The following is a 25,023-nucleotide window of genomic DNA, read 5'->3' as shown; positions in this document are numbered from 1 at the left end:
TGTGTTGTTGATGCAGATCATTATCACCGATGCAGACTCTCATCAAACCTTTGCAACAAAGACACTGAAATACATAGGAGGTCAGTTAGCATCTATGAAGAGAAAAGACAAGTTATGACATTTTGGGTGTGCGTCCTTCAAAAATGTGACCCTGAACATCATAACCTGTCTTTTCCCTTTACAGATGCCGACTGACCTGCTGTGTATTTCCAGCATTTTCTGTTTTTTAGTTCAAATTTCCAGCAGTGGCAGTCTTTTCTTTGTCATTTTTATGATTTAAAATAAAGACCTGTGTCCAGTGTCCTCACGCTGCGGTTTACGTGCTTAGGCACTGACCTGTGCTGTTTACCTCAAATTTGCTGCTAATTACAGAGCCAGAATTGAGGGCAGTGAGAGCAGGTCAGTATACACTGCACTCTGTGAGCGACACCTCATACTCCTGCTTCTACAGGAAACTTTGGTTTATCCGGAGGTTAACTGTCTGGAAAGCTCAAGCCACCGGCAAAAATCAGGAGCCGTTTTGTTAGGTTTTTTTTCTTTTCGTTGCTTTTTTTTCACCAGTCAGGCTCTGCAAGGTCTCGCTGAAGCTGTTGCTAAGCTACAGAGATGCTTGCAAGGTACGGCCGACTGTTTAGAAGCTGTTGCTAAGCAACGGGGTTTGTTGCCAGATACAGAGCTCAAAATCTCCGTATGTTTCAACATTAATGCTGGTTTGTCCAGCAGTTTTGATGGGACAGCAACAGTTTGGTCCCGTCGGTGCCGGATAGCACAAAGTTTCCTGTACAACAGACGGTTTAACTGCAGCACTGCTGTGGGGACGTTCTCCCTTGCCTCAATTTTCCGATGTCCCAAGGTGGCTTTCCTGAACTCAGTGCTTCGCTGCCAGTAACAAGTGAAATGAAAACTCCAGCAATATTAATCACCAGTAATAAGGCCACACTTTACTGCAAAAGTAAGTGGAAATCCTTCCACAATTGATGATCCGTAGTAGAAAATACAATCAGTGAAGGAAAACATCTAAGATCGGACCCCAGATGTGTCATTATAATACTCAATGGCAGTGTGGTATAATAGGACGATACAAAAATTGCTGTAAAAATCCAGACAGCTTAATGCATGTTTGCTGCACGGTGCTTCTACGTTGCCACTAGGGGATCATGTCAGGTTGGTTTCCGCTGTCGTGGAAAAGCCAAAGGTACATCTCTATGACTGGTGTGCGTCTGGATGCAGAAATGTTTTGTGAATTTGATTACATCGGCTGGAATATAGCCTGCAGTACAGCTGGTGTTGTCCAACACGTGCAATTCCAACTCTTCAAAGGAAGGTCCCACGGGGCACCTAGAAACATGTTTTCTGATTGGAATCACCTCTCCTCACTCCAAAATAAAAGCAGCATTGCTTGCACAACATAATTTTGACACTGGCCAAAACTCTGAAACAAAACATTGCACGTTTGCGCTGTATTTCAGCTCATCCAATAGCATGTGGCTGTGCTGTGAATTCTAGCATCAGGGGCCCCCGATTACAACCACTGGTGTTAAAGCTGTTTCTTTGCTGATTAATTTTTATGCTCTAATGGGTTTCTGTGCTGTAAATCATTGTCAAACGTATTTCTCAAAAAGGGCCCCTTCTCGCCACCCCCCCGCCATTCTCCAGGAAATTGGACCACTTTACACTTCGCGACTGAAGCATTCCCAGCAGCCCAGTGCGGACATGTTTAAGTGCTCTGTTCAACATTCTCAGGATAGACTTTGCAGTTGTTTGCTTTGTGTGGCTGTCTGGCCTAAAACACAATTTAGAGTGGATACCTCGTGAAACACGATAGAAAAATATTTAACATCACCGACGTGTTTTAACGAACGGGGTAGAGTGTACTGAAAATGATGAGTGCACAGAACTCAGCGCCACAACAGCAACTGAATGTACAGTGCCTGGGTTTGGTTAACGATTTGTCTCATTCTAACTGAAAAGAACAAACCAGTGGTTAGTAAATGCAGTTTGTTCAACTTGCAGAAAATTAACCTGCAAGAACTTGGATACTGTTTTAGTATTAAGGGCTACAGGCATCCCATCAAACGTTTATACCCTTGTACAATGGCAGTCGCATACATTGATATTCTCATGCCATTACACTATCACACAATGGGGATAATGTTCACCTTTGCCATCTGAAATCAATAGGAAGAAAATCAGGTGAGTGCTGTAAAGGGTGGGTGTTCCGCTCCGCCAGGTTACGACCCAGGTGGTGAAGTTCAACGCCAGGAATTTCCTCAGGCTTTTCTCGCTCTGCTGCCATAACTTTGGCGGAAGCCACATTTGCGTCAATAAATGGTGTTTCCGCCAAAGTTACGCCTGTGGAACGAGAAAAGCCAGAGGAAATTCCTGGCGGCCAATCACTTTGATGCACCAATACTGTTGTATAGTGATATTTTCATAGTGATACATCTGTAGGTGATAGTCACACAATGTCAACCTCATATAGTAATGCATGGTATTACACTCATGCAGCAGCACATTCATACAGCAAGACTCATACAGTGATATACTTGTACAATGAAGTCATATAGCAATACTGTTATACAGTGCTACACTCTTAATGCCAGACTCATACAGCAACACACTTACATGACGACGTGTTTGACGTAAGAAAACTACTAAGCACTTGGTTTGAGTATAAAACAAGGCTTTAATCAACTGTTTCACAACCATGAGTTTCTAGTTACATCACTAGTTCCTGGTTACAAAAACGTCCTGAGCAAGCTGGGTCCACGCCCGAGTATTTATACTCTCCTTGGACGGCGCCACCAGCTGGCCGCCCAGTGTTATCTCATGAGTCATTTCTACATGAATGGTAAGATTCATGACCGTGTTCATGCAGCAATGTACTTGTACAGTAGCACTCATACAGTAGCATATTCAGTGTTATTTGTATGGTGACACATCTATACAACATTTATACAGTGATATTTGCACTGTACTCTCTGTCATACAGATTGAAATAAAGAGTAGATTGCCTTTCAAAAGCTAGGCTTTATTAACCTTAAAAAAATAGCAAGTACATGTTGAGCACCCAGTCTCAACCAAACTGTAGAAAACTGAATTTAAGATGGCCACCACAGGTCACATGGAATCAACTAACCAATAAGTTTACAGCATATATCTCAAGGCAGGAAAACAGGCAACCAATTACAATGCTTCTTATAAAACAAGAATAATCACCACATTCACCCCTCCTTTTAAAATATACTTCAACCTAGGTAGCCTTTACAGTTTACAATTAGTTATTTATGACTAGAGCAATACATGTATAATGCCTTCAACAATTTTAAAATTTTACTGTTAAATTATTAATTATTTTAAAAGTCCATTTTTAATCGGTCGACTGGATATCTTGTTCGTGTCGACCTTCTTAACCTTGGTGGAGTTCCTTGCCCTCCCACACCAGGAGACACAGAAATATCTTCTGCAGGGAGGCTATCAATATCCCGATTATCAACGGTTTCCGGATTGGAAGTCCCATTAGAAGGTAGACTGGGAGGGTCATGAACATCCATCGGGGGCAGACTAAGAGAATTGTAAGTGTCTGCAATAGGATTGGAAATGTTCGTAGTATCTGTGACGACATCAACATTATCTGAATTATGGCTATTGTTAATGTCCTCAGGAGAGGGCTGGCCACCACAAGGAGCTAAGTCTTTAACTGAAACCGTACTTTCTTTCCCATCTTGGAATCGAATGTGAGCATATTGGGAATTTGCCTCCAATAGCTCCACCTCCTCCACTAAAGGATCATACTTTGACAGTCTAACATGGCGTCGGAGCAGCACAGGTCCCTGCATAGTAAGCCATGAAGGTACCGAATATCCCGTAGTGGATCTCCGCGGATAGTTGAAGAGCCTTTCATGGGGGGTCACATTAGTAGCCGTTGAAAGCAATGATCTAATGGAATGCAGGGCATCAGGCAGTACCATTTCCCACTGTGTATTCTTAAGGTTCTGGGATGTCAAAGCCAACATAACTGCCTTCCAGATCACCCCATTGTATCGTTCGCACTGTCCATTACCCTGGGGATTATACGGGATAGTTCTGCTAGTAGAAATTCCCCGACTCTGGAGGTATTCCTTCAACTGGGAAGACATAAAAGAACTTTCCCTGATCCGAATGGATATACGCAGGTATCCCAAAGATGACAAAAAGTTGAGTCAGACATTTAATAACTGTAGCAGCTGATACATCTGCACAAGGAAAAGCAAAAGGGAACCTTGAAGACTCATCCACAACAGTAAATATATATCGATTCTGAGTCGTTGAAGGAAGAGGCCCCTTAAAATCAACGCTCAGGCGTTCAAAGGGAGAAGTAGCCTTTATAAGATGAGCTCGTTGAGGCTTAAAGAAATTCGGTTTACACCTGGCGCAGACAGAGCATGACAAAGTCATCCGCTTGACGTCTTCAACTGAAAAGGGCAAATTCTTACTGCGTACGAAGTGTATCATCCTCGTAACACCAGGATGGCACAAAGCATTATGAAGATTAATAAGCGTATCTCCGTGAAGCACAGAACAATAAGCCCTCGACAGCGCATCAGCGGCAACATTATCCTTCCCCGGATGATAGACTATATCGAAATGGTAGCATGCCAACTCGATCCTCCACCTCATTATTTTATCATTCTTAATCTTTCCGAAATGTTTGACATCAAACATGAAGGACACAGATTTTTGGTCAGTTACTAACATAAAATGTCGCCCAGATAAATAATGTCTCCATTTATGCAGTGCTTCTACTATTGCGTACGCCTCTTTATTGATGAATGTCTCTGCTCACTATTGCTCAGAGTACGTGAGAAAAAGGCCACAGGTCTTCCATTTTGGTTCAGGGTAGCCCCAATTGCAAAATCGGAAGCGTCCGTCTCAATCACAAAGGGAACCTGCTCATCAATAGAATGCACAACTGCTCCAAGGATATCCTTTTTAAGATTATCAAAACACATCCTGGCCTCCCATGATAGAGGATATGTCGTAACCCGAATAAGGGGCCGGATCTTCTGCGAGAAGTTTGCAATCCAATTAGAATAATAAGAAAACAGTCCAACAACTCGTTGCAAGGCCTTAGAATTAGTAGGGCAAGGTCAATCAATCAGTGGTCGCAGCCATTCTGGATCTGGTTTAATCTTGTTTCCCGAGATAATATACCCCAGTAAATTTACCTCGGTAGTCGAAAAAATACACTTCTCTTTATTGAAAGTTAAGCCAACTTTTTCCGCAACTTGAATGTGGTGATTAGTATATCCAACTTATTTAGAGATTGCTGATCCAACACACCCAAAAAGTTTTTAAATGTACGATACCAATGTTTCCATTGATCATCCACTCCTGCAGAATTAGGGTCAGCATTAAATCGCTCCGGTCGAAGATATCGTTCCATTATAGCAAAAGGTTAATAAATTGAAATAGAGTAGATTGCCTTTCAAAAGCTAGGCTTTATTAACCTTAAAAAACCAGCAAGTACATGTTGAGCACCCAGTCTCAACCAAACTGTAGAAAACTGAATTTAAGATGGCCACCACAGGTCACATGGAATCAACTAACCAATAAGTTTACAGCATATATCTCAAGGCAGGAAAACAGGCAACCAATTACAATGCTTCTTTATAAAACAAGAATAATCACCACACAGATCCACAAAGATAAAAGGTGGGGTATTTCTTTGGTAGTGATGTTCTGTTGAGCCAGAATCGGGCATTTAATCTGTCTTACGGTGTTGAGGATATTGTGCTGATTGGCTGGGACTGCACTTCTTTCAAGGCGGGGGGGGAAGGGGGGGGCGGAAATTGATAGTTGGCACAGGTTGCAAAATATAATGGCTTGTCTCACCAGTGAAAGAATTGCAGTAACGTAACACCAGCACTGACCTATTTGAATTATTCCTTGGTTATTGTTCCATTTGGGTTTCGGAAAATGCGCCTAGAATGGCTCAGGCAGCTAAGTGGCCATTCACACTGATAATTCTATTGGGATTGTCATTCGTGCGGTACTGCCACTTCAAAACGGGGCAAATTGCAGCAATGAATGTAGAACAAAAAAATGCTGGGTCAGGATGTACAGAGCATTTCTCAGCACAGTGGTGCTGCATAGTACATTAAAAATCATTATCCGTCTGAGCCAGAATTTCTCCCGTCTTTGCTGCAGCACTGCAGCAAAGAATCAATCAGTGCTGCCTTTCTACTTTCTTGTCTGTAAGGCTGGAGGACATTTTTATCATTCCGGGCTTTACATTCTGTGGAATAAACTGGCGAACAATGAATTGGGTATGGTAGCAAAATCGAAATGTTCTTTATTCACAACACTCTCTGGCTGAAGTGGAAATCTTCTGGCTTTTTCTTCTCCTCCCTCATTATTATTTCTCCCCCCCCCCCCCCCCTCCCGATTTGTTTTAATGAGATTCAGCAGCAGTCTGTAAATCCTGACTCTGCCTGTGGTTGCGCTGTCGTCATTGACTGAGAGACATAAAGTAAGTGACTGGTTGATGCCACAGCAGTTTCAGAGCAGGGTGACGTTTAGCATGGTAGGTACACTAAGACAGCACATTGCAGGAAACATGCTCAGCTTTGGTGCAAGTCTCATTTTACGCACTCGCCACTGGTCTGGCCTTTAGTATTCCATTTAGTGTGTCAGTCGTGGCTCAGTGGGTAGCACCCTCGCCTCTGATCAGAAGGTTGTGGGTTCAAGACCCACTCCAGAGACTTGAGCACAAAATCGAGGCTGACACTTCAGTGCAGTACTGAGGGAGTGCTGGACTGTTGGAGGTGCTGTCTTTCAGATGAGATGTTAAACTGAGGCCTGTTAAACTGATGTCTGCTCTTTCGGGTGGATGTAAAATAACCCATCGCACTATTTCGAAGAAGAGCAGGGGAGGCTTCCCTGGTGTCCTGGCTAATATTTATCCCTCAGTCAACATCACTATAACAGATTATCTGGTCATTATCACATTGCTGTTTGTGGGAGCTTGCTGTGTGCAAATTGGCTGCTACATTACAACAGTGACTACACCTCAAAAGTACTTCATTGGCTGTAAAGCACTTTGGGACATCCTGAAGTTGTGAAAGACGCTATATAAATGCAAGTCTTATTATTTTATTTTCACTGTCATTGAAATGCCTGCAAGATCATTGATGTTTCTTTTGTGGATTTTATTTTTCTAACTTTAATTATTGATTGACTTTTTTTGCTTCCTTTTTCCTCCCGGTCTGTGTCTGCTTGCGCTGGACATCTCCATAGGAGAGTTTTCAGGTGTGTATCTCTCCTCTGATTGGTGTGTTTGTGTTGGTGCTATACACATTGTGATACTCCCCTACCGCTGTCCAATCACTTCTGGCTTTTGGTCTGTGCTTCCTGTCTGGTTTGCTCAGTCTGGCCTCAAACTGCAATAGGAGTGTAACGCCTTCCTCCCTTCCCCAGAATCCTGGTGATGCAGCAAAAACGTTTCCTAAACTAAGGTTGCTCATTCGTGCACAATGTCCTCAAGGCTCTCCTCCACCAAACAGCTGTTTTTGATTGAAAACTGAATCGCACTTAGAATTGTGGGTGGGATAAAAATAGCTCTGATTTCTTCTCCTCACGCTTTAGCAGTAGGGCTTTGGACTCCTAGCTACAGGGTCCATGTTCAAACTGCAGCCTCAACTGGCATTCGAACTTGGCCACTTTCTTCAACTGAGTAGCACCAAGCTCTCAGCCAGACGTTCAGTAGGGTCATTTTATCGCAGCAATGCTCAAATCTTGGGAGAAAATCCAAAGCCTGCAAAGCTACTCCACCTGTTAGGACAATCACAGTGACTGATGTTGGCCATGGAGTAGGGCTCAATCCAGACCTGCTGAATGAATGAAGACAATGTGGCAGGTTGGGTGGGAGGTCTAACAATTTAAAGGGAAATAGGAGATAAAATACTGAAGATCTGAATGCCTGCCAATAAAAAAGGCAAGAGTTAGCTTTTGGATTTAATCATGCAAGAAATAGCTTTTTGATCCCAGTGTTTGGGGGTGGGTTAGTCACCTTGGCTTGTTGAACATTGATAAACCCAAAAATGATCTCTTTAAATACATTTTGTACCTTGTTCAGAAAACACTTCATTCAAAGCAATTTAAGTTTCCCTTAGTTTAAATGACACAATATTATATCTAATTTTACTGAAATGGAAGGAGTGTGTTCAACTTAGGACGATGACCTTGGATTGCAGTTGTATGACATACCTGCTCCCCCCCACCCCCCCGTCCCTGAAATTACATCTCAAAGTTTTTCTTGGACTTGAGATTTAATACAAGCTATAAGGCCGGGGATATACAAATGCAGTAACTCTGCAATCACTTTATACATCCAGAAAACAGGAAGGCTTTTAACTTCCATAGAATCCTGTTGCACTTCATCAAATCCCATAAAAGTCCTGTTGTCCACTGTACATTGGCAGATGAAAAACAGGTCCATTTTGACCTGTGAAAAGCCATGGCAGGAAGCTGGTGCTTCAGTTTAAGAATCTGTTTCTAGTGTTGCCGCCTGTCACAAAGCCTGTTTGAAAATAGCCCAAAATGTCTTCCGAGCTGCTCCCGCTCCACCACTGCAACTTTGCTGAAAGTTTTAAACTGGATTCCCGCTGCACTTCTGGCAAAGTTATGGCTGTGGAGTGGGAGCAGCCCTGAGCAAATCCCGGGCCAATATCCCAATCACTGTGTATTTCTGACACACATTGACTGCCAACCTGAGGTACTCATTGCAGTTGTTCTTCTGGGGCTGACTTCAGGTTGCTCTATGTCTCTGGTATATTGTGACTTTCTGGGGGGGTGAAATTGGTTGATGCTCGTGTGTGAAACAGGCTCCTAGCATGTCGGCAGCCCGTTTTACACAGCGGCCAATTTTCTTTTCCATTGCAGTCAGGCGTGGTGTAAAGCAGGCTGCAAGTTCGCTTGAGCCCATTTCGCACAACTGGCGCAGACCGGTTGCACCCCCCTCAGTATCTTGGGTAAAGTTGCAGTTGCTATACATTGCATTTTGTGACCCTGAGTAACTGAGGCATTGAGCGACACTGTAGGGGTGGAGTACATTCATTTTACCTCACTAAGTGTATCGCTGTGCAGCAGAGCAGTAAGTTTATCAGCAGTCAGATCAGTATGAAGGCTGACAAACAATGAACTGGTGCATAACCGCTTCTTTCTCTCTTTTTGCTCCCTTCCCCCCCCCCCCCCCCCCCCCCCCGACCCCGTTAATGGACTGCCCTCTTAGTGCGTGATGATTTCTTCGGTAAGGTTCCTGCCACCATTTGTCAATCTTCCTTCATACATTTTCATACCTTTTTGCAGTAATATGTAATCTTTTCTTTTGCTTTTGTAGTGTAGTATGAGGCTGGGAAATGGTGCTGCTTGCCTTTGCCCCTCTGACCTTCTGGTTTGGTTGTGTCTTTGTGTTGCTAGTTTGTGATGTATCACTGCTGTTGGCTGATTGGCTTTTCTGTTCACATTACTTTGATTCCAAAATTTTCAATTAATTTTCAGACAGACTAAGGACCATCAACCGTAGTTAATTGTGGATGTTTCAATAATGAACCCATCGGATTGTCTTTAAAGGGGACACAAGCAGGTCCTTCAGTTGACAATAGATATCTAAATGCGATTAAAATCTAATGCTTGTGACCCCAGAGCATTTCTTTTGAATCAAGGTTTTGACAGAGAGAGGTGGATAATAGAATACTTGATGGGTATTGATCAGTTGAAATCTAATCGTACTTTGATTTCTCCAGCTGACGGTGATCTGAAACCAGTTTGGGACTGGTTTGGCAATGTGTGACACTGCCTCTGCCTGCTTAAAGCACCCGTCAGTCTTGACACGAGCTCACGCTCACTTTTCCTTCATCTGCTAATTTTAATGTAAAAGTAGACACTTTTGTATAAAATGGGAAACACTTCTTTCAAAAAAAAGAAAGTCCTGTCTATTTTGTCATTAAAATTAGCAGATGTCGGAATTAGATCTTCAGGTGGTTTGCTGTTAAAAATTGTGTTAATAAGATGTGCACTGACAAAAATGTTCTACTGATGCCAGTAATGGAGATGTGATTTAATGGGATTTTCCTTTATAGAAGACACATATTTAAAGGATTATTTGAATCACTGTTGGTGGTTTTTGATTATTGAAGGCGAGATTTACCCAGGGCTCCCGCACTGACGTGCTCTGTCTCTGCTCTATATGTTATACCATGAGTATTGAGTGAAAAGTGCAATTTAAAGATAACCCTGAATAAATAATTCAAACAAATATTTTGCTTTCTGACAACAAATTGACCCTTTAATAAAGCCAGCATTTATATTTTGCATTTTAGCATCACTTTACGATCTTGTGTATACAAGAAGAAAATATTTTGAACAGTATAGCAGAGAACTGTTGTGACTGAGAGTGAAACTCAATAACAGTGTTGCACATTTCAGGTCACAGTTTGTAGCCCAGAAGAACAGTATTTTCTTTACCTGAGCAAAACTAGTTTATTAAAAAAAAAATTAGTCTTGGAATAATGTTATTTTTAAAGTAAGAAGCATTTTGATTTGCTTTGCACAGAATATATGAAGCAGAGAATCAGCAATCAATTTCATGTTTCAGAATCATATTTATAAAGATGCAGAGAGCTCTCCTGGTGGCTCCGTGAGTAGCTGGGCCATACAACTCGGGAAGGTCCCAAGTTCAATCCTGATTCTTTACTGCGTTAGTTGATCTTAATTAAAGGGGCATTGAGACAGCCTCTGATTGGGTTTCAATACTGAAATGAGGCAGAAATCCAATTCATTTCACACTTATAAAACATGGCACAAGGGCGTACAAGCAGGATTCTCTGTGGTTTTAAATTTTTTTCAGTGTGCTTTTGAACCGTGTATTCCAGTAATTTGGACATCCATTGGCTTGTTGCAAAGTGTAACTGGGAAGTTTGATAAAAATCCTCATTTATACTATAAACATTCTTTTGAGGTTTGATTTAATTCTTTGGCCAACAAGAGTTTTTATTGGGCGCAACAGTTAAATTTATAGCGAAGTTTGTTTTTACTCATCAGGTTGAGGAATGCCAATGCTGGGTTAATGGAACATTTCCCACATTTGTTATCCAGTGTCAGCAATCACATTCTCAGCTCGGACACAGTGGCCAGCTGCAAAGTAAAGCTCTCTCTATTATAGTGTACCTCTAGCCCAACCTCAGTGGAAGATTCCTTGCTGCCCCTGTGTAACATTTCTATTTTCCAACGCTAGTTATTGTTGCTGTCTCTTTGAATGAGATTTCTAATTTATTGGATTGAGACTGCCCAAACTCATTGCAGGTAGAAATGAGCAAAGGGAGTAGGCTTTCATTTTATTATAGCTGGAAAAGAGAGGAGACTTTCATTTTATTCATCTAGGATGGATTAAACCCAAATCCCAGAATTGGAGATGCAGTTTGCTAATCTGCCACACTATTCAGCAGCTCACATTTGAATTACAATGCAGTTCAAGGTCCAGAACAGGAGTATAAGTTATTCTGAGCTAGTCGCAGTTTAGCAACTCGGTGAAAATGAGGAAAAGAACATTTGAGTTCTTGCAAATTCTTTATTAGCAAAAAAGGGTTTGAAATTACACCTCTGCATTAACAGTATATATGAATAAATTTGTAGGAAATTCCTTTGCCTGCTATTTTAGTGAAGCTGTTGACCTATTTATTTTAAATGAATTGACACCTCCATTAAAAATAGTGCTACAGGTCATAAGTGCAGTCAGGGTATCTCTTGTGAATGGTCAGATTGCTACTATAGAGGCCTTAGGCTCCAGTCTACAAGCGGTTCTGTCCTTTGGCTTCAACGTGCTAGATGATCAGATTGAGAGAACCTTGAGGCAGGAATTCCCAAGACTCTGCTGCTGCCAACATGGTCGGCTCCCATGCAATGGACATGTTGAGGGGCTGCTCGGTAACAGGAGCACGGCTGGAGTAGGTATGGATGAGGCTGCTGTTTCGCAGGGCAATCCCACTCAACATTCCTCTGCACGTGCCAGAAAGTGGGCAGTAACTACCAGCTGCTGCAGTGGCAAACATGACTGATTCAGTTACAGAGCCTTCTCACTGGGGCTTGTGTAGAATTAGGTAGCAGCACAGCAAATGGTGGTAGTTGAGGGAAGTGCAGAGGCCAGTGTTGCAGAAGATGCTCCAGACCATTTTATTGGTTACAGTGGACAAGAGGATGTGTTAAGAGAGCAGTGCAGGCACTTGGGTAACTGTATCCCGCCTGGTATGAGTGCCTGGTGCACTGTTCTTTCTCGTTGCACTAGTGCAGCATCATCATCATCATCATCATTGGTATCTGGGGTAGAATTTCCGTCGGAAACCCTAAAACCAATGGCGGAAATGGCCGCAGGGTTTTCAGGGGTCCGTAAAGTGCCACTCTGGCACCATTTGACATCCCTGGTAGCCCCTTTCTACTCTTCCTTCTCCAACAAGAAGGCAATTACAGTGCAAAACTGCTGTGGTTGCTTTCTCATTCCCAACGTGCGAGAACCTACCTCCGGTTGAACACTTGATTCATGTGGGTGAAATTTAACATATTGAACAACAACAACTTGGATTTATACAGTATCATCACAGAGCAATAATCAGACAGAAATGGGCACCGAGCCAAAGGAGTTATCAGGAAGGGCGACTAAAAGCTTGTCGAAAAAGGTGGGATTTAAGGTGGGCCTGAAATGAAGAGAGGAAGGTGGAGAGGTGGAGGATTTTAGAGAGGGCAATTCTAGACAGCTAAAAGATAGCAATTTTGTGGGCTTCCCTTTAAGAAGCAGTAATCCCTGAATCCCCGATGAAGAAGGCTAACGCGCAGTCTTTGTGCTAAAGTGCGCCCTCAGCGATTTCCTGATGGGCATGCAGTGAGTGGGAATGGTGCAAAGTAGTTGCTGCCACCTGTCGTTCAGTTGTCATCAGGTAATGCTTTACATCAACAGCAATTTCTAAGCTTAAATAATGTAGTGTCAGAGAATTGCTAATATTGTCCACTGGAAATTGTTATTGTGCTAAAAAAATTCAAATTATCTAGTAATTTGAATTAAACACTTGGAATAAAACAGCACTGGAGGCCTTTTTAGGAGAATTCAAATTTAATTGAGCAATTTTGAATTATCAGGAATAGACTACAATAAATTATCACTGAAAGATCACAAGAATACATATGGCTGGATTTTCCAGGGGTTCTGGGGTGGGGGGGGTGGTGGGGGCAGTCAGCGGGCGCGATCGGTGGAGTGTTGGGTGGGAAAAGTGTTTTTTCCCCCAGCAGGTCGAGACCCTGCAGTGAATCTGCCATCACGTGCCTTTCCCCGATGTCGGGTCTCTTGGTGCGGAGCAGACCCAACACGCAGCGACAGGGGACCCAATTTGGGTCATTATGACCTCGTTTAGAGATGATTAAGAACACATTTGAGTTCACCTTTTGATTTTACGTGCTCACCCACAGGGTCCTCGCTGCTTGGGGATCACGTCTGTTAAGCTGAGGCAGGAGTTCAGTGGCCATTGAATCAGCTGTTGAGTTGACAGCTTTAATTGTACAGTAAAAGCCCTCAACATACAGAGATATCTTCCCTCAGCCACAAGCTCATCATCACTGCATTTCCACAACAGATTCACCATGCTGCAAGTCTTTACACAATTCTCCATCCAGTCTGACCTCATTACCTCTCTCACCATAGAGAGATCGCTCCTGTCATCTCTACTTCACCTGCCATCTATTCCATCAGCATGGGTGCCCTTTATACTCTCTCACCTTGGTCCTCAGAATCCCAACACCAGCAGCACCAACAACAACACCATCCTTCTCCGCAATCAACTGATGCTGCACAGGACACACGGCATCAGCACCCGAGCATATTGCTGCCCGGGAGGGCAGGGATGGCCTCACCATGGCCAGATTTACTTCACATGGCACTGTACATCCTGGCTGCCACATGATGCGCCAGGTTGGCACCACCCCACACCAAGACCATAAAGCATCCCTACAATGCCCAAGCCATTCCTTTCACACTCATCACCATTGCGGGGTGTACCATTATGTCTCACCATTCACTGCAACTCACTAAGCCATTTCCAAAGGTCCACACAGATCTGTCCAAGAATGCAAAGTGTTGAAAATAAAAGTTTCAAAGTTTGACACCACATTAACAGAAACTTTACATGAACATTACATAAAACACCCAAGTGCCTACCCTTGTGTGTTAGTTGGTATGATTGCACTAGGATGAGGGTGCATGTGAGGGGTGGCTAGTGAGATGGGGATGTGATAATGTAGATAGAGAGGGATGGGTGGAGGTGCAAGGTAAGTTGGTGTGAATAAGGATGTGCAGGAGTAAGGTAGGGAAGGCAGAGTGATGAGGATGTGATGAGAGGCACAGCAGGATGTGCAACCAGGCTGCGTTGATCTCCTGGGGAGGTCTCTTCCGCCCATGGGAAGGGAAGAGGACCTCCCTGCGTGCTGTGACTCCCTCCATAAGCATATGGAGAGAGTCATGGGAGAGCCTGGGTGCAGCCCTGCATCTCTGTGCAGTGCTTGTCAGTGTTTGCAGCACCTCAATGCTGTAGAACACTGACAGCACAAATGGCAAAATAAAGTTAGTCATGGTCCCTTTAAGGAAACCGGCTGATTACGCGTCATCAAATGACGTCACCAGACCGGCTTCCTCCAATTGGCTGGCAAATGCGCTGGGTGGGCTTAACAAACCCAATCAGGGGAAATTCATTTCAGAGGCCAGGATGGAGCCAGCAGCGGTCCATAGATTCTAGGAAGGAGGAAGGTTGAGTTCCTCATTTTTGCAAGGAAGAGTTTGAACAGGAGATTGTGGGTCTTGGGAGGAGGTGCTGGTGAGGAGCTTTACCTGCCGAGAATGGCCCCTTGGAAATTCAGGCGCATGCTGTGCACAATCTATCGTACATTATTTTAAATTGTTTGTGCATCCAAATTTATGATTTGTGTTCTTCAGGGGAAAGTTCCCTACCAGCAGTATTAACTCAGAAAATGATCGCTTGATTCCAGCACGGTGGAGATATAGGGAGGATGCCGAGAGTGTAGGACAGTATATTTTGTACTTAAGGACCAAGAGAGCAAAGTTAATAGAAACCCTGACCATAGTATAATACTGATAAAATAGAGAATGACAGGAAAGGTTGTGAGGAGAGAAGAGTGAGTTGGAGATTATTGGTACGAGATTGCTCTATTAGGCGACGAGTGTTTTATTGCATCCTGTCAAGAAGTATGTGAAAGAAGATAAGAGTCTTCCCAGAGATAGGAACAGTATTCAAGCTTTGTTCAGATCTGGGCTTTAGAGAGAGTTACGAATTCTTAAAGTAGAAATAAGTTTTTGGTGCAAAAGAGTAAAGCCGAAGTTCGAGGCAGCTTTAACAATAGAGGAATTCCATTTAAAGTCAGAGGCAAGCATCAACAGGCGGTGGACTAAGGATGAGGCCAACAGAGGTAATAGCTGTTGTTTTGACTTGAGAGACATGAAGAAATTGTTGCTTTGAAGAATTGAAAGAAACAAGATTTTCAGGGCTCCCATTAACGGAGATCTTTTGCTCGTGTGGAGGGTAAATGTTAACATGGACTGGTTGGGAGGAATGCTTGTTTCTGTTTTGTAACTTTCTATGAGATAAAGATATAGCAATTGAGCCATTGCACTGCAAGAAGACCACTAAAGGAAGTTGATGAATCATCAGCAAGAGTGAATACAATCATTGATATGAAGAAAGAACAGAGTGTGAGGGAGGACAGAGTCCAAGGGATGGTTAATGGAATGACGAGCCATTAACTGCAGTGCAGATAGAATGATACAAAAGCAAACTAGACACCTCTGGTGGTTTTGATGGGAACATAACTTTGATGGGAGTCTATATAATGGTAACTTGTTTAAAAGTGCACAGTGCTAGAGGCTTTCAAAATGTCCAAGGCAGTACTAGGACTGTGTTTTGCATAGAATGCAATTGTTGATGAGTCTCAGAAGGTCTGCAAATCTGATGTATTTCACAGAAGTGTTTTATGTTGCTACATTACAGCAGTGACAACACTTCAAACAGTACTTCTTTGGCTGTAAAGCGCTTTGGGACGTCCTGAGGTTGTGACAGGTGCTATAGAAATGCAATTCTTTCTTTATGTAGATTGTGTGTGGAACACTTTTACAATTCATCAGTTTCTTCCCAAATTTGTCAAGCTAAGAAAGTGCACTGAATGTAAAATATAAACCATCGTAACAGATGATTCATCAGTGTGTCCCAGTGCAGAATTCCAGAGGTGCAAAACATAAATAACAAGGTCACCAGTGCCAAAAACCATACTGCTGGCCATAGATTAGGTCAGAACTTGCAAGGTGAGCTTCCAAAACTTTATACTGTAAAGTACTGATGTAAGAACAGTGTGGCGTGAGCAGGAGCAAATTTCCATGGAGAAGGACACTTGGACTGGAAGCAAGAGAGATTGAAGAGATGGTATAGGGCAGCAGTAAATCTGGAGGCACAGATCTTAGTGATGGTGGTCATAGCTTTTGGACCTGAGATTAGAGACCAGAGAGCAGAGGATCTGACGTACCTGATGCGGATCAAATTTCACATACTGAGCTGCATATAAGCAAAGTAGCTGTTCAAATATATCAGTGCGCATGGGAAGAAAAATGGATTGCTGACTCATAAGAGCATTTAAATTCGATAATGACCTTAGAAGGAATAAGACCAGAAGTGCACTACCATTAACCAATGTGCATTCAAATAGACAAAATCATTCTGATTGAGTGATAATGCCCATAAATGACCAATAGTAGTTCTATTTATGAAGCTCCATATAAACTAGTTAGTGTTACATGGTCGGTAATCTTAGAGTATGGAAGCAGTTCCATCACAACCAGACCAGAGCAGCAAAGTCACAGAGGTCATGTTGTGGCCAGGTGCATGAGCATAACTTTTTCTGATTTCCTGGTCCAACTTGTTGCATATTCTGATTATAAACCACAACATTTTCACATTTTTAGAACATTTTCTTTCAAGAACTTGTTTCCACGAGAGTGGAAAGGTAACTGACAGTGCTAAGTAATAAAGCCACATACCCACCCTTGCATTACTCTGGGCCCCAAGTAGCCCATGAGTGTTGTTTTATTCAGTAGATGTTACTCAGTGTGAGTTCACTCAAATACATTTAACACATTTCAATTTTTTTTTTTCAAAAATGCACGTCGCTCGTCCCCCCTTAAGAGGCAGTCAGCTATCTTCCCTGCTGGGCTGGGGCAGTAAGATCAAGGGTAGTGCTGGTAGGGGTGGGGATGTAATGATAGGCCTCCTTGTCTGATTTCCCTTTGATTTTCTAATGCTGTAACACCCTGTTTTAGGTGGTATAGTGGAAGAAAATTAAGTACCACATATCCCATGGAACTCATCTGACTCCAGTCACTTGTATATTGTACGCTGACTTTGCCCTACTATTGTTAACAATGCCTTATCTCATTGAAATTTATAAAATTCTAACAGGACTAGACAGACTAGATGCAGGAAGGATGTTCCCGATGGCAGGGGAGTCCAGAACCAGGGGTCACGGTCTAAAGATGAGAGGTACGCCATTTAGGACAGAGATGAGGAGGAATTTCTTCACCCAGAGAGTGGTGAACTTGTGGAATCCTCTACCACAAAAGGCAGTTGAGGCCAATTCATTAAATATATTCAAGAAGGAGTTAGATATATTTCTTAAGGCTAAAGGGATCAAGGGATATAGGGCGAAAGCAGGGACAGGGTACTGAATTTGGATGATCAGCCATGATCTCATTAAATGGCGGAGCAGGCTCGAGGGGCCGAATGGCCTACTCCTGCTCCTATCTTCTACGTTTCTATGCCTTCAGCTTCCTGGATCTTACTCTGGAGATTTCTCCCTAAAGTTCTTTGCCTCTCCATCGCTCTTTCCCCTTTTTGAAACCTCAAAACTCATCTCCTCATCCAAGCTTTTGATCACCTTTCCTAATTTCTCATTTCCATAGTCAGCATTCGTTTCCCATGCGCCTTCTGTGCAGTGTCTTGGGACACTTTTATATTGAAGGAGCTGTATAAGTGGAAGTTGTCACTGTTGGTCAATTAGCCTCTGCCTCTTAATGTGTGGGATCACATGTGAGGAATAGCCACTTGGCAGTGTACTGGAGGACTGCTATTGTGCATGGAATTATATCGCAGCATGAGCCACATCTTCTATAAAAGGAGAACAAACACAAAGGAAAAAATAAAAACCCACAACGGAGCTGACATCCACTCTGAGTCACTAATTTCTGGGTCTGTGATTGGCTGCTGAATCTTTAAACACTGCAGGTGGATGGAGAGTTGAATTTTGAAAACTGAAAATAGATCACATTTGAGGCATGATTTTTTTCTTTACTGTGCTTTAAACAGTAGAATTTAAAACCAGTCGAGTTATTTGTGAAATGTCACAATTGAGCAGCTGGTTAAAGGACTGACAGAATCCCACAAAATAAAACTTAACCAAGAGGCTGATGGGACCACTGGGGTGCATGTGCTTTCTAAGATTCATCTGTGGTCGGAGAGCTCTATGTTCCACTCATGCTTTTTCACTGCAGCTCTCAGTGTGAATGAATGTGTGTATTTATATATGGCAAGGGGGATTTCACACATCATACTTTCTACTGCAGCAAAAAGTTGAACAATGACTAGCTAGACACAGTGATGTATGAAATGCCCATTTTTGTTTTTATCTGTATATATGTATGTATGCGTGTGTGTATACATGTCTATGTATGTGTGTTGTGTGCATTAATAGTTGGAAGAGCCTATGTACAAATACTGAATGCAAACCACTTGTGCCTCTTCCAGGAATGGGAAAGGAAGTTGAAAATCTCATCATGGAGAACACTCAGCTTTTGGAAACCAAGTAAGGAGAACATTTTACTGTTAATTTACTCTACTGCATGCATTCACCAATATCTAGACAAAATCTTGTAATGTGCCGACTGCTGTCCACACACATTCGCATGATGTAGTTACGGATACTCATATACATCCTTGTAATGTGCTCGTTGACGCGCCCACAAGTAAACACATTCTCATGATGTGCTCAATGATGCTAACATGCTATGCACTCCAATACTTACACCCTTGTGATGATGCTCACTGATAGTCCTATACATCCTCGTGATGCACCGATTACATTTTTGAGCTTGTACTCTAGATAATTTTCTCGGGTTCAATATCTCAACCCACTTTGGTAAGTGAGCCCTTTCCCCCTATGGTCTGGAGTGTGCCTTTACCTGCCTAGTATTGTGTAATTTGTAACAAGCCCAGGGATGCAACAGAAAACAGTAGTTATTATATTTTGACTTATTGGTTATAGCACCTGCATTCATGTGATCTTTGTTGACTTTCACAGGTGGTAGAATAAACACTTTACTAGACTGGCTTAGAAGTTAAACTGCCAAATAGATTGATTTAAGCAGTAAATGCAATAACACACTGTAGCTGTCCAGTAGCTGCAGCCTTAACTATCCCTCCCTGTAACAGAAAATAAGAAACAGTCGTGTCTGCTTCACTAAACTGGACCAGACCCAACTTCCTTAGAACATTAACATCTATATAGCAATTTGTTGCTGACTGTCTCTGGCTTATCTATCTCTGATGGCTTCAGGTGGACTAGTCAGTTGGACGAGATGGGCTGAAAAATACATTCCAAAAATTGACTGGTACAAATTAAATATGTATCCTTTAAACTAAACAAAATTCAAAAAATGCCACAAGATCCTTATATTTGAATTGAATGGCTTGGCACCTTCCCTCCGATACCTGACTAAATACTACATTTATTTTCAGGCTCTTGTATATCAAAAGAATACTTGGCCATTTTCTGTGAGTGAACCTGGCTTTTAACCCATATGTACTGTGACCGAAAAAGGCCAGTACCATGATAAGCTATAGAAAATATGCTTCATTTTTGTTGCAGCGCTGACTAATATTCATATACATTCCCCTGATGTGATGACATACGTTCACAATTGTTCTTGTAATGTGCTCACATGCACTCACAAATTTCTCTTATGCGCATGGGATTGAAAAACAATATGGATATTCTGAAAATTACAAATGGATGTAGTACTATGCACCAGAATGGACATATAAAATGTATTACTATGGACTAGGGTAGTTCACCCTACTTTTAATTTGAAATTGCTTAATTCAAATTGAATTATGCAAAATAACCTCCTGTGCTGTTTCATTAAAAATTGTTTAATTCGAACAACTTGATAATTTGAATTTGGCTTTGCTGAAACAAGTTGACAGAACCCAGTTAGATTTTACTCTTGTTGTGCTTAAGTGTAAAGGATCCCGTGTATGCAGAGCATAGAGGAAATTTGGGTGGGGAAGATTGCATGCGTGTAATGAAGCCCACCTGAGTTTTCATCCATTAATGATTTTGCCCTATGCTCAGTATCCAAACCATCCTTTGCACCCAAGTGTACTAAGATTAAAAATTGGCCCTCTTTGGGCCGACTTTCATTGTAAGGTGTAAATCAGTTTGAATTTGGTTTGCACTGCTTTAAGAGCAGCCTGAATGTTAAGTGCAAATAGCACTCAATTATCTGGTCTAAGTTCATCTGCATAATTATTCACAAATTCAAGTGTGACTCAGATGGGCCTAGGGATGACATCACTAGTGGGAGAGAACATGCAAGTCAAATTTAACGGGCTGGAGACAATTAAAGGGGTGTGTGACACGGAGGGGGTTGAAAATTCAGAAACTGGAAGCACTAAAAGGCAACTCAGCCCATTAGCCACCTTTGCCAAGGCTGAGGTGGTAAGGGATTAAGAAGTGGCAGGCCAAGATGAAGGGAAAGGGACCCCTAGATTTAGTCACGAGACTGCAGGCAAGTGACTGCACCTGTCTCTTTAGTGGTTGCTGACGTTACAGTTGTGCTGCATGAGGTACTAGCAAGGAGGGGTTCCATCTGTGCCACCCCAAGCACCATTCCATAGGTCAATTCTGCAGCAAGCCTGCAAGAAGGTGCAGCCAAACTTTAGGTCGCAGTTGATCATTACTGTCTCTGCACATGCATCTTAAATTTTATTGTTACGATTGATCTGTATGGTAAGCTTTTCTCCAGCACAATTATAACTGAACTAAGAGAATATACAATTATACTTCTTCCTCAGTAAGGAGTTTTTTCTGTGTGGTGTTTGATCTGCATCTAAACGGAGATTTTTTGGTATTCAGCTCATTTACTTTAATTGAACGTGGTATAACTCGGTGACACTGACTGTATTTGTAGGAATGCCCTGAACATAGTGAAAGATGACCTGATTGCAAAGGTGGATGAGCTGTCAAGTGAGCAGGAGGTGCTGAAAGGAGAGCTGGAGACCATCAAACAAGCCAAAGCCAAGGTTGAGAACCGGATGAAGGAGCTGGAGGAAGAACTGAAACGGTGAGACACTGCATAATGATCTATTATTGGACCAATCGATTATAGCAGAGGGATCTGTTTAGTGCATGGGGCGTGCACTCCATTGAAAGCTCTTATTTGAACCAGCTGTTATGGGAAATCTCATTATAAAAATGTGCATATTGTTTGCAATTACCAGTGACACATATAGGGGGCGCTGTGACAGAACTTTCAATGTCAGCGTTGTCACACCTTGCCTGTCACTGTTTCAGTAAGTGTCCTGCAGGGTGCGCGCATCTGTCTTCAAAGTGTGCTCTGAAAGAAATTGCATCTTCCATTTGGTCTCAATAACTGAAATTTCTAATGTCCAAAATAGAGGTTTAAGCTAAATAAAAAGAACAAAAAATGACATATTTCATTAAAATTATGTAAGTGTTATTGCATAAAAATTACATTAAAAGGACATAAGTATCGGCCTTGCCTCAGAGGGTTCAAGCCCCACTCCAGAGACTTAAGCTGGCACTCAGTGCAATACTGTTGGAGGTGCTGTCTTTCAGATGAGATGTTAAAACCGAGGCCCTGTCTGCCCCGTTTACGCTGCCTCTCTGCCTGCTGTTGTTTTCGGTAGGGCCCTGAGAAGACTAAGCGGGGCACCCGCTTGTTTCAGGTGAAAGGCCACTTTTAATAGATAAACGCATTTAATGTACAAATCAAGGCCCTGTGACATACATAGGACGGCGATTGCAATTTTGAGATATAAAAGGGCAGAGTGTGAGCCACACATGCGCTACACACGCTCCACCCATTTGGATCGGCGTTGAGTGGTCTGACCAGCTGGAGGCTTCTCAGAAATGTTTAACTTTTCTTTATGTGGGGCCTGGAGGAGCTTTCCTCACTGGGTGAGGTGCCTCCAGGTGCCCCTCGGGGTGCACACAGCTCACCGGCTGCGCACACGCACACGAGGCCCAGATTGCAAAGTGACCTGGGCCTCACGGCAGTTACAGTGGGCGGGCGGGCGGTGCGTGCGCTCTACCCGCCGACCGCCCTCATGTGCGAAAAGCTAAAACCCGCCCCGATATTTTTATCAAGAGCTATGACATTGTTAGCTGAATTCAGATTAAGCAGTCTCGGCCTATGGGGGGGGGGTCAGTGTTTGACCTTTGGTTGTACAGCTGATGGAGCACGCTGGTCGGCCGTCTGATGAAGAGGCGACTGTGATTTTGAGGCCCCAGTCTCATACGCATCGTGAAAGTGAGCTGCGGGGGCACCACACACAAGCGTCTCGTTGCAGCTCGGCAAATTAAGGCTGGCCAACATCGGGTCGCCTCTGGCAGCAGCAAGGTGAGTGCAAGGGGGAGGCTCCCAGTGCGGCAGCAGCCCAGATTGTTTTTGTGGGGCCCGCAGGAGCGTTGCTCTTTGGCTCCATCGCCCGTGCGTGGCCCACGCTCCATCCAGTTCCAACCTAAAATGGCAATCGGGTTCCTAGGTCCACGATTTGTATAATAAAATAGGCAGGTGTTTTGGGCGCCCAGACCCATACAAAATGGCGCTAGCCACACTGACGGTGTGAATGAGGCAATAAGGCTACTGAGCCCATTGTGAAGCTGTTGCCTCCCTGTTAACACCAGCACAACAAGTTAAAACTCTGCCTGTGCCGTGTACCCTTTTTCCCAGAATGCATTGGTTGAACTGCTGGAATATTTTGCTTTCGCTTCTCGCAGTTTATGTTCAGTTGTTCCTCAAAATTATTTGAAGAAAAGCCAGAGGACAAATTTCATAAATTTTTTCAGGTAAAATTTATATTGACATTTAAAAGAAAAAGAGTTTGTGGGAGAGATTTTAACATTAACGTAGTCTTCACAACAAAAGTAACTCACTACTCTTCTGGCTTTTTGCTTTCTATGGCAACAGTGACAGTTGCCTTTTAAGTTTACTGAGCTGCCTCAGTCCAAAGTATAACATATTGAAGCAAGGAGAAGGGAAAACAAATAATTCTAGGACTCATTACAAGAAAAAGAAAAAAAGAAAATTCTTTTGTAATCTGGATTAGGCCAATTAGGGGAACAAAGAAATGGCAGACCAATTAAATACATACTTTGGTTCTGTCTTCACAAAGGAGGACACAAATAACCTCCCAGTGAGGTCGGGGATCATAGAGTCTAATGAGAGGGAGGAACTGAATGAAATCAGTATTTGTAGGGAAATGGTGTTAGGGAAATTGACGGGATTGAAGGCCGATAAATCCCCAGGGCCTGATAATCTACATCCCAGGGTACTTAAGGAAGAGGCCCTAGAAATAGTAGATACATTGCTGGTCATCTTCCAAAATTCTATAGACTCTGGAACAGTTCCCATGGATTGGAGGGTAGCTAAGGTAACCCCACTATTTAAAAAAGGTGAGAGAGAGAAAACGGGGAATTATAGACCAGTAAGCCAGACATCGGTAGTGGGGAAAATGCTAGAGTCTATTATAAAAGATGTGATAGCAGAGCACTTGGAAAACAGTGACAGGATCGGACAAAGTCAACATGGATTTACAAAAGATAAATCATGCTTGACAAATCTACTGGAATTTTTTGAGGATGTAACTGGTAGAATTGATCAGGGAGAACCAGTGGATGTGGTGTATTTGGACTTTCAGAAGGCTTTCGACAAGGTCCCGCATAAGAGATTAGCATGCAAAGTTAAAGCACATGGGATTGGGGGGTAGGTACTGACTTGGATAGAGAACTGGTTGGCAGACAGGAAGCAAAGAGTTGGAATAAACGGGTCTTTTTCTGAGTGGCAGGCAGTGACTAGTGGGGTATCGCAGGGATCGGTGCTAGGACCCCAGCTATTCACAATATATATTAATGATTTAGATGAGGGAACTAGATGTAATATCTCCAAGTTTGCAGACGACACAAAGCTGGGTGGGCGAGTGTGCTGTGAGGAGGATGCAGAGAAACACCAGTATGATTTGACAGGTTGGGTGAGTGGGTAAATGCATGGCAGATGCAGTATAATGTGGATAAATGTGAGGTTATCCACTTTGGTGGCAAAAACAGGAAGGCAGATTATTATATGAATGGCAATAGATTGGGAAAAGGGGAGGTGCAACGAGACCTGGGTGTCCTTGTGCACCAGTCGCTGAAGGTAAGCATGCAGGTGCAGCAGGCGGTTAAGAAGGCAAATGGTATGTTGGCCTTCATAGCGAGAGGATTCGAGTACAGGAGCAGGGCTGTCTTGCTGCAGTTGTACAGGGCCTTGGTGAGACCACACCTTGAGTATTGTGTGCAGTTTTGGTCGCCTTATCTGAGGAAGGGTGTTCTTGCCATGGAGGGAGTGCAGTGAAGATTGACGAGACTGATACCTGGGATGGCAGGGATGACATATGAAGAGAGATTGGGTCGATTAGGCTTATATTCGCTCGAGTTCAGAAGAATGAGAGGGGATCTCATTGAAACTTATAAAATTCTAACAGGACTAGACAGACTAGATGCAGGAAGGATGTTCCCGATGGCGGGTGAGTCCAGAACCAGGGGTCACAGTCTAAGGATAAGGAGTAAGCCATTTAGGACTGAGATGAGGAGGAATTTCTTCACCCAGAG

General features: G+C 43.0%; 1 protein-coding gene across 2 annotated transcripts in view; it reads left to right on the top strand.

Annotated features, from left to right (window-relative positions):
* Positions 1–25,023, top strand: part of mapk8ip3 (mitogen-activated protein kinase 8 interacting protein 3) — a 263,435-nt gene that overhangs the window by 139,275 nt on the left and 99,137 nt on the right. For both annotated transcript variants that reach the window (XM_086000700.1, XM_086000698.1), the window contains 2 exons: positions 18,879–18,936; positions 21,323–21,475. In XM_086000700.1, coding sequence (XP_085856826.1) covers positions 18,879–18,936; positions 21,323–21,475 — 211 coding nt within the window. The remainder of the gene's footprint in view (positions 1–18,878; positions 18,937–21,322; positions 21,476–25,023) is intronic.

The sequence above is a fragment of the Somniosus microcephalus genome, chromosome 11 (assembly GCF_052327205.1).
Source record: "Somniosus microcephalus isolate GS21.2 chromosome 11, FLI_Smic_1.0, whole genome shotgun sequence".
NCBI lineage: Eukaryota > Metazoa > Chordata > Chondrichthyes > Squaliformes > Somniosidae > Somniosus > Somniosus microcephalus.
This window is presented reverse-complemented; position numbering and strand designations above follow the sequence as displayed.